At 37.2% G+C, this 18,621-nt stretch overlaps 1 protein-coding gene across 4 annotated transcripts in view; it reads left to right on the plus strand.

Annotated features, from left to right (window-relative positions):
• The window catches only part of LUZP2 (leucine zipper protein 2), a 138,946-nt gene extending 121,073 nt beyond the window's left edge, over positions 1-17,873 (plus strand). For all 4 annotated transcript variants that reach the window (XM_017826824.1, XM_017826825.1, XM_017826821.1 and 1 more), the window contains exons 10-12: positions 10,680-10,772; positions 16,719-16,796; positions 17,252-17,873. In XM_017826824.1, the coding sequence (XP_017682313.1) occupies positions 10,680-10,772; positions 16,719-16,796; positions 17,252-17,356 (276 nt within the window). In that variant the 3' untranslated portion in view covers positions 17,357-17,873. The remainder of the gene's footprint in view (positions 1-10,679; positions 10,773-16,718; positions 16,797-17,251) is intronic.
• Positions 17,874-18,621: the final 748 nt, after the last annotated feature.

The following is an 18,621-nucleotide window of genomic DNA, read 5'->3' on the forward strand; positions in this document are numbered from 1 at the left end:
TAGTATCAAGCCTGTATTGGTTCAAATCCTTAAAAGTTAATTGGATGGTGCTCAGACTGCATGTTTGAGGCAGTGAAAATGGAGTCATATAATAAATGACTACTAAATCTTCTTTATTATTAAATATTTTGAGGTATTTTGTGGATTATTTATTAAATCCTTTTTTCTCATATCTTTTGAAAGATGATGGTCCTCATCTCTGTTAATGGAACTGTGGTCATGATGGTAAACATGTTGTCAGGTAATTTTTTATAAGAGCAGCTCTGTAAGAAGGGACTTAAATAAACAGGCAACTGGGAGCAAACAGAGTTAATTTTTTTTAAAGCTTCCTCTGCCATTCCTAAATCATTAAGAAATCCTCGTTTAAGGCAGGACTGGGGGAAAAAGTCAAAGTCTTGAAAGGCAAAACACTTCTCCAAGTGACCCCATCATTCAGAAGGGTTCCAGCTCCACCAAGCTGGTCCTTCTGGGCTCTGTAACTCCTCCAGGGTTGAGCATCTCTGGCTTTGCCCTCCTGAAAATACAGATGTTCCTGTGTGCGTGGCTGTAACTTCAGGAGCTGTTTTGTTCCTTTGGGAAGACTCTAATTGCCTATAAAGCACATTCTGACAGTGCATGTTATTGCTGCTGGAGGCGTCAGTAATGTTAGACTGTGTTCATTATCCCACAGATAATTGCTTTTTCCTTCGTGGTGCCTGTAGAAAGTCAAGGCTGTTGTTGAAGGAATCTGTTCATTTGGTGGTTTCAGTTTCTCAAGTATTATAACATCAACACCCTCCCCTACACACACAGCTGGACATGCTAAGTATCTTTACAGCTTCAGAAAAGAAAGTTCCTTTCCCTACAGTGGAGGATGAAGATGTTTTAGAACTTCAGAAGTGGTGGAAAAATGAAGTAGAAGGTGTATTTATACATATAGTATATATATATGTAGTGTATATATATATGTATATATATATGTAGTGTATATATATATATATGTATATATATATGTAGTGTATATATATATATGTATATATATACATGTAGTGTGTATATATATACATGTAGTGTGTATATATATACATGTAGAGTATATATATATATGTGGTGTGTGTATATATACATGTAGAGTGTGTATATATATACATGTAGAGTGTGTATATATATACATGTAGTGTATATATACATACAGGTAGAGTGTATATGTGTATATATATATATATATATGCTCAAGAGAATACACCCATCTGTCTACCCATCCTTGAGCTCTGCATTTACAAAATATTAGGTCTTTGAGTGGGCCCACTCTATAAGAAAAAAAATAATGTTAAAATTGAGCCAGTGTTAAAGAAGCAGGAAATTCTAGGTTTAGATATAATTTAATATGCATAGTGGGCTTTGAAAAATTAACAGCAAGATTTTTCTCTAATAACACTTATTATGTGCATGATTATTTGTTTTCAGACCTAATTAATTCTGTCTACTTTTCTTGTTTTTTTAGCTACAGATACCTTTACAGTAGATACGTAGTTACTGCTAAGCAAATGGTTATTTGAAGAAATCTGAAGTGAAATGATCTATATCAAGTGAGCTAACTGTGTTCTATCATTAGGAATAAGTGTTTATGAGCAACTAAGCCACTCAAAAAATCAAATTTTGCTGTCTAGCCCCAGTCTCTGATACCACATTAGGGTAATATTTTGTCATCACTGGAAGTTGCTTTGTGCTGTGAATTTATTATATCACCATACACACTGAGGACTGCCAAGAGCAATTAAACTTGGTCAAGATGACCCTTCATCTTCAAGCAATAATATTGTGCCTCCATATTTGCAGTGTATTTAGTGTGCTATAAAACATGTGCTGATCTGAGATCTCCAACCACAGCAAGCAAGCAAGGCTAAATCTCTGGCAGGAGGAGAAAAAACCCAGCCTGTCTCCAGATACATCATGTAGAGATTAAAATGTATACATCATCTATTGAAGAAGTTTTGGTGGGTTTTTTATCTCCTCAGCAGCTTTTTTCCCAAAGTTCTAGGAGCTCTAGAGAAATGTGGGATACTGCTGTGATAGATAGCACACAATACAAGCAGAAGTCCAGGCCCACCCTGCTGCTGAGTATTTTACAAGTGATGTGCAACCTGCAGTTGGATATTTTTATTTAACTTTTTATTACAGCCTATTTCTAAAATTTTGCTATTCCTAATATAAACTGAATGTAAACTGCAGCTTACTTGCCCTCCAAATCTATATTTGTTCCTGTCTTCATATTTTAAATGTGTGAAGCCTCAGGAAGCCAAAAATTAATTCATTTTTTTCTCATGCTTAGGGCCTGAAAGAATGCTTGTATTTGTTTGGAGATGGAATTATTTCTGTGTTTTCTCATAATTTTCTTAATTTTGATGGAGTACTGTTTCCCTTACTGTCCCTGAGTAGAGTAAGCCCTGTAAAATGCAGCGTGGGCAACTGAATGAAACAAAGCTCTAGTCCCATTTTTTCCACTGGTGTTTGCAGGTGGCAGTAAAAGTAGGTAGAAAGTATAATATCCAAAAATGAGTGAGAGTTCTGGAGGTACTGAGTGTAGCTGTATAGGGGAATCTGCAATCTTACTACATACTCAGGACTTATTTTCTTCAAGGTGCTTCAGGGAAAAATATTTTAAAATCTGTTGTTTATACTTAGAAAGATCTCCTGAATAAAAAAAAAATAAATAATCATGCAATACATTGCCAGGCAGTCGTAGAAGACCCTGAAAATTGTGGTGAAGTTTAGTCTTTCTTGGATTTCAAAAATGGATTCAGAAATAAAATTTGAAGGACACTTTTTTTACTGTAAGGCAGCCAAACATAGTAGAGTTAATCCTGCCTTTAAAAAAAAAAGTTATAAAAAAATTGATATCTAAATGCTTTGTATCAGGTCTGTAGAATAGATAATATTCCACAGAACTTATCCTTTAAATAATTATGGGATATCAAAAGTAGGTATAGCTTTTACTACTGCTAAGCCAGCAATTTCTCAAGTTGCCCTAATTCTTTTGTTTGACTAAGAGAAGCAACAAATTAAAACTTCATAATTGAAATACTAATTGTTAGTGATTTGCATGCCAGAAGTTTATTATGAAGTCCTTTAACAGCACAATAATTCAGGAAGGTCTTGATGTGCTATGTGGCAAATGCAGTCATATTTCTAGGTCAGCTACATGGAGCCCTCAGCAATAAATGCAATTCTTTCCTTGACCGTTCTAGAGGTTATTCTGCCTTTCCCTTTACCTGAGTGATATGGGTTCAGGTGTACTAGGTGCAATAAGGTGCCTTGAAAGCAATTTAGCAATGATATTTTTAAACTCTTTAAAATATTCCGAAATACATATGGCTACACAGTATAAATAAAGGGTTTGGGATCCACTTCTCTTGGCATATTTATGCAAAGGCTGCCCCTGGACCTTAGCAACACGCTGTCAGATGAATTATGAAAATGCCTGCAGCACGACTTGATGCCAACCCAGTGACCCAACTGCAGTGCCACGAGGTCTGAACTCAGCACTCAAACCCTGGAACATTACAGAAATGTTTTCTTTAAAGCCTGTGACAAGAGGGGGGATTAATCTCGGGGAAATCCCGGAATGGAAAGGTCGTAGAAAAATGCTGCATTCAGGGATTAAATAAACAGAGGCAAGGGATGTCTTGTAGGAATCCCTCCCTTTTTTTTGTAAGCACTGTGTCTTCCCAGCTTCCACGGAAGTTGCTGTGGTAGCCCCTGGCAGTTTTCAGGACCAAACCCCACACGTGTTACCCACAGCTCTCCCACAGCAGCCAGCTCTCCTCCAAATCCATGATGTGCATGCAGCTCACACGTTGCTACATCATTAGAAGCAGCACTAGCCTTCAGCAAATATTTGTGTCATTAGCCCAGCTGACTTCAAAGAAAGCAAATTGTGTAGCAACAGAGCATTTACCTCACCCTTAAAAATCAGAAGCCTGCCGATGTTACATGGTAGTGTCTACCTGCAGAGAGAGTAGAAGAGATCTAAAAGAACTTGATAAATTTTCTGACCAGGTTATACAAAGTTTAATTTAGTTGTTGGTTTTTTAAGGCACAAGCTTTCGTATGTTGGTATACACTGAAAAAAATAGGAGATGCTTTTCTCCTCTTTACATCTCAGCCAAATGATGAAAGTGAGACAGAAGCTGGAGGCAGCTGCGGGAACACCTACCTGGTTACAAACACAACCCCAGCAGATGATCACAGAGAGCAAATATTTTCACCAGCTTCCACGGCTGCTCTTATGGAATGCAGTGTGGCTGATGAGAAGGCATTTTACCAATTTTTTACCAATTTCCATTTCCACTGACTCATTTTAAAGATTCTTACACATGTAAAAATTTTAGTCTGGTGTTCATGTTACCATATTTTGACTGAGTTTGCTATATGAAGAACAATTTTGGCTATTTTTAGCAGAGGAAGACCTCTTTGGTTTATGGCGGAATGTGTACTTTAAATTCACTTTAAATTCACTTTGCAGTTATGTCCTCTTCAAAAATAGAGCAGGTAAACAATAGGCTAAATTACTGCAGATAATGAATGAGAAATTAGGAAGGTGCATGATGCATCTTTGTTACATCTGTGTTACATTTTTCATTGTATTAGCTTAAAATTATGGGGCTTGGGTGCTCTTGTAATTGGGACTCATTTGAAAATCGTTAGTGTTCAGTGACCCACAAAGTTGAGTAGCTGGATTTCGTGCTGGGGTTTTGCTGCAGTGTCATTTCAAGTAATGCTGGAATGCCATCTGTTCTCAAATTTCAGTAGTTTTTCCTCTATGACAGAGTGCTTCCACTTGTGTGCAGCAGCAGATCTCAGTTCTGTTATCTGCAGAAAGTTACAAATGTCTTTTTTATTAAGAATCTTCCTTGTAAACTGCTCAGAAGTGTGCAGCAGTGGAATTGCCCCGTACACAGCACACCCTTGAATATCCTCCGTGGCAAACTTTTAATAAATTTCAGACTTACACAGGTTAGTTCTCTTGTCACTGCATTTTATCAATTTGCGCTTTAAATTATTTATTTTCTTTGCTTAGTTTCTTTTTAAGTCATAGGGAGGCACACTTCTGGGTCTGTGTGCACTGAGCACTACTTAGAAATACTCGGATTCCTTTATGTTGGTCATTATTGATTAAAATATAATTCAGTCTGTAAATGTTTAACTTCGCTAGGTCACAAAATCGTGTGACATACGGGGTTCTCTTTAGTGTTCAGTTTTTCTGAGCAGCCAATCTAAACAGCTGACTCCAATAATTTCAGTTTTTCATTGTCTCATATATTTCATACACACTATGAGACAAGAAGATGGTGATGTTTTGTCCTCTGTTTAATGTAGATTATTATTTATGAATTTCCCAGGTTTAGTACAAGGAAAAGTATTTCTAGTTTTGTTTTCAGTTATTTAGGTTATTTTACCTCTTTCTGCTGGACAAACTTACCAGAATTTTGGTTTGTTTATTTTTTTTATTCTTCTTAAAGCATGTGACTTAGATATCCTCTATCTTGTTTGCAGTTAAATAGAATTAAATACATAATTCTGACTCTGATGAAAACTGAGGTACAACGAATCATCACAGAGCTGCTCTTACTGATCCAGAAAAAATTATTGTATACCTTTTCATAAGGGCTTTCACCCCCTCAACTGCATGGAAATATAAATAAGAAACTGCAGTTGTTCCAAGGAAGTGAGGAAACTGAAAATGTTGGTTTAAGCTTCTGTTAGAAAACATGTGCTGAAGTTGTCTTAAATAAGTTGTATTAGAAAAAAACAGCAGAATTTAGTGCACAACATGCATGGAAAAAGGACTCCAGAAACCTTAACAGAATAAAAATTTAAACCAGTAATGTATATAACGTCCAACATAATTTACTAGGAGGCAGTTGCATGTATGAGGGGAAATTCTGCACTCACAGTAATGCTATGACAAGGATGATCTGGGAATTTGACAGCTAAATATGTCATCTATCATCCCCAATGGTCTATTATGAAAAGCCCTTTCACTCTGATGGATGTTCAGCCAGTTGAGATTATTGTGAGTGTTCATCTCATTACAACCAACCCAAACGCCTGTGGAATGTGAGGTGGATAAAATGTGATCTGTTGGTGTCCATGTTAAAGATACCCTAACGATTTCCACTTCTGATGAAGGTGAGGTTGTTCTGGATCACTTGCAAAACTTCTTAGAGTTGTGCTGAATGCTCAGTGTTGGCATAGAAATAAGGAGCTATTTTCCACCTTAAAGCTATTTGAATAGAGTGCAAATTGAAACAAAAAAAAATAAAGGAAATCACCAGGGGTAAATGTGTTTACTTAGAAACAGTATATATATCCTATGTCCTAGGATTTGCAGCCCTTTAAATTGCCCTATATAAATGTATCTCTGTAGACGTGCATTAAATAGAGATAAAAACTAAAGTGTGTCTTTCACACTTACTGTTGAATAATATTGACTGTGCAGCAGAGAAAAGCTAGTTATCTCTACTTCAAAACACACCAAATATATGTATATACATATACAGTGACCATCACTCTTACAGAAATATGAAGTTTTATTGTTGTTGTTAGTATTCACTTCTCAATTGTTTTTGAATGTGTGTTACTCTGGAAGATTTTTAAATCAGGATATAAAGGAATGCAATGCAATGATTTTTTTTTATACTATACATATAAATACATACTTATCTGTGATTTCTGTTGAGGAAAGATGTAATAGACACACAATTATTTTAAAATGCCTCAAATTTGGAACAAGATGTTCTTTAAAGTCCCTTCCAGCCCAAGCCAGTCTATGATTCTATGAAATTTGTGGGGCTGGAAGCCCAAATTGAATGTCTGTCTTGCACTCCAAAATGACCCTGTGGGCCTTTGTAATTGCAAGTGGTGCTACTCAAAAAAAAAGGGGAAAAGAAAAAGTGATAGGATTAGCACCTTTTTTGTGACCAAAATAAATGTGTGGGGCGTTAGATGGCAGCTGGCCTCTGTGTGTGTGTGTGTGTGTGTGTGGTGTACAAAGTCCCTGGTTTCCAGGAGCAGTCAGACTGAACAGCCTCTGGAAAAGTGATATTTCTGGCTCTTGATCCATGCACCTTGCCCAGAAAAGCTGTGACAGCTTTGTCTACCTGCTACATACAAAACTGCTCTAGTTTTTTTTACAGTAAGCGCTGCAAATCCTCGAGCAATTTGGGATTTCCTAGACATGACATCAAGCCATTTCCATCTCGAAAGGAGAAGACAGGTCCCAGAGGAATACAAAACTGAGAAGTGGGGATGACTTCTGTCTTGTTCCCTGTTTGTAGCCCCTTCACAGACCACCTGGTTAGTAACCTTGGTGGAGGGTGGGTAGAGAAGCACCCTCAGCCCAGGGGGATCTCTGAGATTGGCCTCGCTCAGCGTGCTGAACAAATGTCAAGAGGGGCAGACAAGTGCAGCCAGCACTCCAAAGACTGGCTGCCAGGTAAAGACTTTGCTGTAGGTATTTTTTAAACGTTTGTAGACTGGGCCAGTGGAACTTTCAGGGGAAAAAAAAAAAAAAAGTGCTTCTGGACAAACACCAGTGATTTCTGTATCTGAAGTTTTATTAAAACGGGCTATGAATGGGCATATTGGGTGATTGCCCATCATTAGAGGAAAACTACCATGGCTGTCATAGAACTGGGTTTCTTTGGACCTCGGATTTCATAAACTTGCACACAGCCAGAAGCTGGTTAGTTAGTTTGCTTACACTGAAGATGCTGTGCCATCTTCCTGTTAGATCAGCATGAGCACCCATATTTATTTTTTTTTTGTTTAAATGTGGTAATTAATTGCCCCTAGAAACCCTTACTTGTAGAAAAGAGTAACCTGTGGCAGTCTAACAGAAAATAATTGCCTTGATGTGACCCATATTGGTGTTGGCAGGTCATCTGGCAGTCCTGCCCACAGGCATCTCTCAGGAACAACTGCTCACTAGAGACTGGGGGCGGTGCAGTCATGCCAAAAAGTCATGACAAGTCTATTACTGATGTAGGAAAGAACTGAGCTACATATCAGTCAAAAAACCTTCTGAAAGGTGGAATTCAGCTGACCTAATTTTGCAGTTTTATTTAGCAGTGAAGATGACGGTGTTGTAATAATAGTTGGCGCTTTGAGAAGAGAAGCTGTTTGATAATAGAACTGAAATATATATATATATAAAGCATAATTGAAGGAATTTTCAAAGGCATGAAGCAGAACTGGGCTCTTATTTTTTCCAGTGCAGACTTTGAAAGATCACTCACAGAAATAAAGAGTTTGACTTGCTTCTCTGCAAGTTTTTCTGCAAGCAAAGTACTCATGGACAGGCTCTAGTTTCCTCTGCATATACCTTCAATGCATTGTAAACAATTATTTAAGTATGTGAAATGCAAAGCTTGGTTTTCAGTCAAGCTTGTAAGGTTTCACCAGGAGGATGCTGTAACTCCTAAATTATTGCAAAGGGGAAAAAAAAGATAAAAGGTTTCATGCTCCTTGAAAAAAAAAATGTTTGCATTTGAAATCCTGTATTGAAAAGCTTTGAGGAGGGTTCAGAAGTCTTTAAGTAAATTGGAAAGGAGTTCATAATCTGTATCCAAACCATTTTACTCTGGAATACTTGATGGCATTTTTATTAGGTTAGCTATCTCTCTAGTAAATAGGCCTCAGTCAGACAAATAATAGCATATTCAATTTTTTATGAGAGATTATTTTTAATAACAAGGATCCTGTTTGCAAAGTCTTCCTCTAAGGCTCCCACATCATCAGCAAGCAGATAAGCCTTCAAAAAACTTTCTTTTTCAGGTAAGAAGTCAGTCTTAGTCCTAAAATGTTATAGGTTAAAAACCACCTAAATAAGATGCAATAAGCCCCCTGGTGTTCTGGCCAAAAGGACATAACTCAAATTTAAAGGGCCCATTTACTGCTCCCAGGTTTGGCTGGTGTCTGAGCAGTGCAGCTATGGCAAATTATTTTTAAAGTTTCTTACAGAATCTGATCCTGCTGGCCAAGGCAATCATACAAAAAATTGAAACACCTCAAAAAAACCCTTGTGTTTTGTTTTGGGAGAGAGAAAAGAGGGGGACTTCTAGCGTATGAAAATGCACTTCACACTTTTGAAAATTAAAGAGGATGAAAATTGGAAATTTTCCTGTTTTCCACTCTCCTACAGATGGGAAATTCTGTAAACATCTGAAAACCTGACACTGGGAAAGTGCTTTCTTGACAACAGCCTCACCTAAAACTCTCAAATTTGCCCTTGTCCTGTAGAAATGAGTGCACCGTGCTGAGAAGTTGTGTATCATTTGCTAAGGTACAATCTTAAGCAGGAATCAAATTCTGAAACAAGAAGCACTGCTGGGCACAGGCATTTATTCCCCTTAATTAATAAGGCTTCCAGCTGCCTGGTTTCTCTGGCATCCCGTGTAGATTTACTGGCTCAAGCAGTCAAGAAATCAGGAGAACACACGCACTGTCATTTACTGTACCTTCTTTTATTCAGGGGGAAGAAATCTAGGTTTGCAGAACTGTCATTTCTTTCAGTCCAAACAGAAAAATCGCTCAATACGTGTATTAGAAGGCATTTATTATTTAACAAAACAATTATTTATATGGATCTTTTTTATCTGTTCACCCCCTCATTTCTTCCCTGGTAGTCAGTATAAAACTAACAAATCCTCGTTGGAGAGCTGTTAACCAGAGACTGTTTGAACTGTTTTATTTCGACTGTGAGTCGGACTATTTTTCATGATTCAAGTTAAATTGTAAATAGTGACCTGCCAGGTTTGGTTTCTCCTGTCCTCCATCATTTATGAAAACTCTGTGACTTAGTCATTCATAAGGGACACGAGAAAGGACACTTCAAGATTTCTAAACTGGTGTCTGAATTTTAACTTCTCCGTACAGAGAAATTATTTTGCTTTTTTTCCCTGACTCCAGAGTTTCAGTGTGTCTTGCAGATGGTTTGATGAAAGCCAAATCCCTAAGGATAGTTTCAGTGCATATTTTTTTTTTTTTGGTGCCTTTTAATTTTAAGAGTTGCGGGAAATGCAGAAAACCACAATAAACCCAGCGGTATTTCGGGGGAAGGAAATTCACTGTTTATATAAAACAATAGCCTGGACTGCAGAGTGCCTGACTCGGCCAGCAGCCCATTTTGAGTGCGAGGAGAGGAGTGAAAGGCATGAAAAGGAACATGTTCTGCCAGCTTGCAGAGACGGGAGGTCCCAGCAGAGAGAGACTGTGGAAGTCTGAATTAAGCTAAATCAGCTCATGGACTTGTCAGCTCAGCGTCTCAGTATTTCCCAGAATCCACAGAAGTCACGGGAATACGAGTTCTGAAAATGGTTTTTTTTTCTCCTATGGCATTTAGATAGAATATCTTGATTATATATATATGGAAGTACAGCTTTACAAGGGAGTGCTTTAATGAGAATGTATATTAAGACATGCCCTTTATAAAATTACCTGAAAATGCAGTGTATAAAATAATTAACAGTTTGCAGTATCTGCCCTTTCTGTTTTTCATCATTACCCTGATTTTTCAAATGTGACTTAATCGATATTTTTGTCTCAATTATATTAGCTTTTTAAAATTATTATTATTATTTTAATTATTATAATTTTAATTATTATTTCAATCATGATTTCATTTTTTTATTTCCCAGGTTCGTCGAAATGTCTCAGCAGAGAAAGAGAATTTTCCTGTGGCCTTGACAAAGAAAGAAAATCAGAGCACCCAGGAGTGTGATTCTCAAAATGTAAGATTAACTCACCTGGAAACCGGGGTCTAAACTAGGCTGTATGAAAACATCAATGCCTCAGGCAGCTGTCAACGGGGCTTTTCCAATCCAAAATGGTACACAGATTTTAAATAAATAAAACTGGAAAAAAAGAATCAGAAAAAAGGACGGAGGCAGAATTTGCTGAGAGAGCTGGTTGTCTGCTCAACAGGCCCAAAAGCACAGTGCTACCTTGACTAATTTGCAGGTGAAATGGATATATATTGAATATATTGTTGTATCTCCAGATACAACAAACTCCTGTGGAGGTAACTTGTTCATGGTAGTGTGAACAAAACATTGGAAAACGAATCTTAGATAATTCAGCATTCAACAAATGGTAAAACCCCTGCATACAGTATCCACTTATCACAAATATGTTCAAGTTTATTCAGTTATAAGTTACTTTCCCTCTACCACATCCTTTAGAGGGGGGCAGGGACAAGGGGAAAATGTATATCCAGAAGAGTGCATAATTTGCTGTTGCATGTTGTTTAATGTCTGAAGGTAAAGGAAACTTAATTTCGTTAATAAAAATTGAAGGAGGAGAAGAAAATCACATGAAATTAGGAGGTTGGAGTGAACTCCATTTAGATTATGACTACAGGTTAGTTATCACTTAGGAAACTTATAGGAGGTTTGATGAAATGTAGGTTACTTTAGGCAGAGACTGAATTAATTTAGGCTGAAAATTTGTGTAAAGAGGCTCAGAGAGCTCTTTTTTTATAGGAGTGAATAAATTAAAGGAGAAAGAAAAAGAAAAAGACTGTTAACACATTTCAAAAATCAAAAGAGGATTTTATTTCTCTACCAAGTAAAGGCACCTAAAAGGTGCACTTTTCCATAAAATCAAGGATTTTGTGGTTTTGTTTAGGGGGTGGTTGCTTTTTGCACTTCTAGCAACTGGTGTTTTTAGCCATGTAGTCAGCCTGGAATGCTGCTTGGTATTAGAAATTTTTCAGGGCAGGCAGATGACTCCAATTGGAGTTAGAAGTGTTGATGAGTTGAACTGGTTTTCAAGATTCAATTTAAATTAAAATCTAACCCTGTTCCCTGCGTTTGTCTAAGTAACATAATAATTCAAGTAAAAAGAAATTAGGCTATCTATCTGAATTCGAGTAATAGGATTAAATTTTATATCATTTAATCTCTCAATTAGCATATTTTAAGACCAATTCTATATTCTGTGGGACTCACATTTCCTTTAAGTTCTAAATCTTTAAGATTTGTTAAGTCTGTGTTTGACAAAACCTCCTGCATGGAGGAAAAAGTAGTAAAATGAAAGCAAGCATACCTTAGGGGTATTCAAATTAACTGTGCCTTGCTAGATAATGCTCCTTATTGTAAAATTAAGCAGGCAATGCTTTTCTGCTTTTCTCAGTCTTATCTTGCTCCTAAACATGTTCCTGCTAATAAATTCGCTTTTCTACTGAAAATTGAGCATTATGTAATATTCATAGTATCATTGTGTTCACATTTAAAAAAAGAAATTAATCTAGGATTCACATGCACAACATGCTGTGCTTGCAGTGTCTGCTGAAGGAATGGCTTTGACAGCAAACTTACAAAAAGTTTTGTGAGGACAACCACACTTCTAGGCAAGGAACTCGTAAATACTGTGGTATTTACCCCAGCCAGGAACAGAATCTCCAGTGTAATTAAAAAACTCAAAATACAGGAAGACGTGTTCTCTTTACACGTGAGACTTTTATGATGTATCTTTTTTGTATACGGATGTAAAAATCTTAGGCCATTGTGGGAGAATAAAACATTCCAGTTTGTCAGCATCCCCTCCACCTTAAATACCACAGAAGATTCAATAATGAAAATGGGAAAATTTTCTTGTAAATTGAAGGACTGACTAAAGGAAAGCAGGAAAATTTTCAAAGAGAGCTAAAGCACTATGTTTTTTGTAACTGTTCCAACTACTTTACACGGTCTAAGGTCCATTCTTGACCCCTTTTAATCCTGTGGTCTGCTCACACTGATGACTACAGTAATTTTCCTGGTTGTTTGTTTAAATTGAAACTTTTTTCTTTATGCTGTACACGCTGTCCACCTGAACATGAGCTAACGTGGGCATAAAAATAGTGCAGCTGATGATGTTGGGTTAGCAACCTCTTCCCACCTATTTTTATTGTTGGTATTATTTCTCTCTCACATTAACACACATATATATATATATATTTAGAGACAAGGAAGAATTCAAATTAGTCAGTTTTGAAAATTGAACTAAAAATGTCTCTCTCTACAATTACCCTTTGCATGATGACATGAGAGATGCCACCTGTAGCTCTGAAAGAACTAGAAGGAATTTATTCTCCCAAAGGATCCTGTTACTTCAGTAATACCAAGCTGTAATTTGTACCTGTGAGCACTATCACTTTAAGAAAATTCCACACTTGGGAAGAGTTTTTGTTGGAGTTTTATCATTACTTGGTTGTGGGTTTGTGTTTGTTTCTGAAGATTTTACAGCTGCTTAACTCCCAGTGAAGGAAGAATAAGCCTGGAAGGTCGAGAACATATGACAGGTTCTAATTCACCATTTGTTTAAGAAAAATAAATGAAGATGTTATTAAAACTCTGTTGCTTAGAAACCTAATATTTCAGCAGTACTTTCTCAGAACTTTGCAAAGATCCTCTGATTGTGTCTCTGATAAACAAAATGTGATTTATGTTTTGGAGGAATTACTGTACTAAAGACTAACTACAGAGGAACAAGGAATATTACAGATATTAAGGCAGAAAATAAAGCAAAATGTTTAGTTGCTGGTTTCAACTGATATTTTTTACCCTGTAGTCCTACTGCAGTTTTGTCTGTATGGTTTTATGCCTGTTTACAGTAATTAATGTAGTTCACATTAGAATGAATACAAATTAAGATTTACTGGCAAATGGAATGTAGATAGGTGAAATTATATCAGCAAATTTGGAAATTAGACACTGCTGATATTTACCTGTCATGACATTTGGCATGACCAGTAGTAACCAGAAGCAGGTAGGATATCCTTTTATATATAATCTGAAATTTGTCAAAGACCAAAAAAAGTTAACTTCAGTTTTCTTTTAAAAGTTCTCATTATTTAGATTAATTTTATTTTATTGGGGGAATCTTGTCAATACTACTTTTTCTTAGCCTTATCCAGAGATGTTTGCCCTATAACTACCTCTCTGTAGAACCAAAGTTTTTGCAGAATCAGAGTTCTGCAGAGCTCTTTGCCCTGTATCATTTCCCTTTTCTGTCTTCCCAAAAACTTTCGGGAGTTTATTTTGGCTTTTACGCCACCAGGATGGGTTTTGTTTCCTTTTCCTATCAAATAATTCTTACGAGTGTAACATATAATTTAAAACTACCTATTTGGTATTGCTAAAAAATTGAACTATTTATAAAATGATTCTCTGTTGTCTGTTCTCATCTTAGGTTTCTTGCTCTTTGTCCTCGTAGGGTCTTTTCTGATAAATAAAAGTGATAGTGCTTTTATTTACTGCATTAATTTCCTGCAGTAAACAAACACTACATGTTCATTAATCATTCAGAGACAAATGACACTGAGTACTGGAGCCAAACTTGCACATGTTCCTAAGCAACCACGGCATTTTGCTTCATTTTTCTCTCTCAGTTTCAGTTGCAGAGCTTTGATCACATTTTACTCTCCCATTGTTTCCACGAGGGAGTAATAATAGAAAAAAAAGAAACCATTGCCATAACAAAACTTCAAACTAATAAAATTCTTAAAGTAAATTCCGTTCCCTAAATGAGGACTGTGGAGGTCGTAAGAAGTTACATCATCTGAGTTTAACCATACCCTCAGTACACTGTGGTCTGAAACAGGAGGAAGATGTGAAAAACTGCCGAGCTGTCTTATGAAAAGGCATTTGCACACTTCATATACTTCTTGCTCTGTGTCTTTCTTTTAAACAGTGAGGGTTAAAGGAGCTTGAAACACAGAGCTGCCACAAATCCATGAGCAGATCTGATAAAACACCTCCTTGAATAAACTGTGAACCTACCTTGGCTAGTGACAACTAACATAACTAGCTGGTTATAACCACGCTGTCCTTTTCTCCTCTCTCTGGTTTGCTGTCCCCAGAACCAGCTCCCTGCATTATCCCCCCGTCACACCCTACAAACACCCTGCTTTGGGTGCCCCCTGAAGCCAAAAGGAGGGTAGTGGTGATGCCAAGGAACACTGAAAGTAAATCTGGTCAAGTAAATCTGTATGATGCCCTTCAGCAGCAGCTGGATTATTTTTCAACTGCAAAAGCTGTTCTAATATCACATATTTAAACTTGATTTCCTGCCTGCATGCAGTTTGGGTATTTGACCTTAAATTATTACATTAATTTGACCATAAAGCCCGTTCTTGTACTGGTGCAGTGGAAAACCCTTCTAGTTACATTGTTCAACTGTCTGCAGCTCAAGTTGCACAGTTCAATAGCCAAGGGACCTGCTGAGTTCCAAGTGGCTTGTCAAAAATGCTTTTTAAGAGAAGACACACATTTGGTTTATCCACATTTGGAGTTTATGCACCCAGCTGCGAAGCTCTCCAGCTCTGATGTATAATTTACCTGGGTGAACTGAATTGCTGGAACCTCTGAAATGTTGTGTACGTTACTGATCAAGCTGCACGCTTCACAACCAGAATTTCACCCAGAGATCAGACCCCGTGCTGAGCTGACAAAAAACAACGCAGCATTTCAAGCCTGTCGTCGAGGCACCTCAATTTTTCTGTCATATTAAATTTCTCACTTACCACCCTCGATTTTATTTCACGTTATAGAGGCAAAACCTACTGCTTAAGGCAAAACGCACTCGTTGGAAAACTCGATTTTATAAATCCAAATAGATCATTAACGTGTTTCCTGAAGTTTATGCAGAGCAAGCAGCAAGTGTACAACAGCACTAAATGTGGTCTGTCTGTCTGCCATGTAGAGGAAAAACATCGTAAGAACTTTGTTGTACTTAGTCATAAAAATTGTGAATGTTGGCCAAGCTAAATTTTAAGGAGATGTTTGAGAAGAGTTAGGAACAGTGAAAACAGCGAAACAGCCTGGGCAGCCATCAAACACACTTGAATAACAGGGGTTTTTTTCCTGAATCCTTCTCTTTGTTAAAGGTTTCATTTTCACCATTTGGATTCTCAGCGCTGTGTTTTAGAGCTTTTCCTATGGCATCATTACTCCTACTCCTGAAGGGACTTTGGTTTAATTATGGTTGAAATTTCAGCACTGGGTAAATCTCTACTTTCATAACAGGACATCTCTTCGGTTCAGAAATCTACTGACTAATTAATTTTATTTATGCTGTGCAACTCTGTTTTCCCAGACATTAAAAAGCATACAGGCAAAGAATATGACACTATTCCTGGAATAAAAAGACAACAATTAACGTCACAAGCTTTTCCATACCTTGAAAGTCATCTGACTTTCCCATTCCGTGAATACACATCCCCAGTCAGGGATTATTATACCCAAGAGATCTGGTAGTTTAGACAAGAGTGTAGTAATAGAGAACTCCTAAATGTAATGCTGGTTTTCACCTGTTTGTTGCTATTTCCTAACCCATAAAAGACAATTATAATCACTTTTCTGTTCCACTCATAGGAGTAAAATTTCACTATTTGTGATGAGATTTCAACATGAGAAAGAACAGCTGGATAAGCATTAAGTTGTTAAACTTGCTGCCACATTAGACTGTTATAGAGATGATGGGAGCCTGGGATTTAAGTCTTGTTTCATCAACTAGGCTTAAAAGAAGACCCAGTGATTTTTTCTACTTTCCTTCTTTTTTTTTCTTCTTCTTCTTCTTCTTTTTTTTTTTTGGTTGTTGTTGGGTTTTTTTGGGTTTTTTTTTGCTTTTAAAGAAAACCATAAATATTTTAGGAGAAAATACGAAGTAGTTATTTCTGGCATTTGTATTGACAGGTTGCCAAGACGTGTTTGGGGAATCGCAGTAACTCGACATCTCACTTGAAGGCAGCAGAAACAGAGACAAGCCTTCAGGTATTCCTCTTTCTGAGTAACTGCTGGGGTTTAATTAAAAGGTCTTGTGAAGTGTATTTGCACATTCTGCACTAAATTTTGTCTCAGAAGACCACTTTCTTAGTTCAGATTTTGACTGCATTTTGTTGTGCATCAGAGCTGTTCATTTGATGGACCAAGAGAAGGTCAAAACCGTCATGATTATAAAGCAGCATTACACTTGTATGCTTTTGCACTCTAAAGATTGTTAAATATGCTTCTTTTATTTGAGATTAGAATCCTTTTCTGGGTGCAGCTGGCAAATATCATATTCTGCTGTTGTAGTTTAAGGCTGGTACCTCAGTTTAACAGAAATACAGCTCTGTGTGCACTAATGCCACGGATTTTTAACACACTTTTTTATCTGTTTATGTGTTTATACATACACAGAGAGAGAGTACACAGTGCTTACACTGATGCTTTTTTCGCCTCCACAGAAGTTGCACAGCCTTCCACGGACTAAATCCGAAGACAAAAAGTCACCTGAAAGAAATGAGAAAAAATCTGAGGAGTCTGTTAGTACAAAAGAAAAAAAACTCTGAACACTACTAACCTACATTAAAAACGCCGTTCACCTGCTTCCACCTTCCTCTTCTTTTTAGTGCGAAGTCATGAAATGTTCCAGGTTTCTAAAGCATGCATTTTTCACTGTTTTATGAATGTTTGTCAATTAGTCTAGAATAGACCAACTAGTACCTTCCAGCCATAATCCAAAAGGGATGTTTGAAGAAATGCTTGGTAATACAGTCCAGTTTTTGAACTCTTGTTGTACAGGACCAGTAACTGCATAGTTTCTTTGTAAACAACAGCCAATCTCCAGTATTTTCTCAGTCTGTTCTATTTCATGTACCTTTATGGCAGATTAGGTTTTTAAATTAAGATTAAGGGGCAGCTGGGAGGGGGGGAGGGGAGAAATATCTGTGTAGCCATAGTTGAAGTACAACCCATAAGTGCAACTGTAAAAAGGGAACTCTGGATGGGGGTCCATGTATTACCTTTCAGTAATGCCATTTCAAATCTACTAATTTAAACAATAAAAGATGTTTATTTGGTTCTTTTTGTTGTTGTTTTTTTCCTAACTGCTATCACAACCAGTCCATTTTCCGAACACTGAAGCATTGACAGGATTGGGTTCTGAGGGATGGAGATAAAGAGGGTCATCACTTTTGGGATTCAGTTAATTGGAAATAGTTCCTAGTGGTGACAAAGGTAACATTTCTTTGCACATGACACGCCTTAACTTAAAAGGTCACTGAAACTGTTTCAGTCATCTGTCAAGAAGGGACATGGATCTCCATGTGCATGTCCCAGAGGAATGAGGTAAGCTGTCCTACCTGGCATTTGTTTCACCCTTCTAAAGCACTCAGCAGTCCTGACAGCATATCTGCTGTTGCTATAGCTGTTTATTGCTGCTGTGCCAAGGGATGGCTTGGAGTTGGTGTTCACAACATGAAAAAACTCTACCTTATAAATCAGCAACAAACCAGCTTGCTTTTTCATTTTTTGTTATTATTGTATTTTATTTATTCAGCATACCTGAAGCCAGTGAATGGTTGAGTAGCCCTCTGCTCCCTGGGAATATGCATCATTTATTTGGTATATCACCGGCAGATAATTAATGTAAGAAATCTGTTTACTGTTAGAAAAGCAACAAAAAAATACTGGGGGGAGGGGAGGTGTTGTGAGGTTATTTTTTGTTTTCTATTACCTCCAAAAGGTTTATTGCTAGAAGCTTTCCTCTAGCCATGGGATCATAATCTGAGGTATGCATGCATGCATGTATGGTTTCAGCTTTTGTATGTCCCTT

This window comes from Lepidothrix coronata, unplaced genomic scaffold, assembly GCF_001604755.1.
Source record: "Lepidothrix coronata isolate B3197 unplaced genomic scaffold, Lepidothrix_coronata-1.0 Scaffold130, whole genome shotgun sequence".
Taxonomy (NCBI): Eukaryota; Metazoa; Chordata; class Aves; order Passeriformes; family Pipridae; genus Lepidothrix; species Lepidothrix coronata.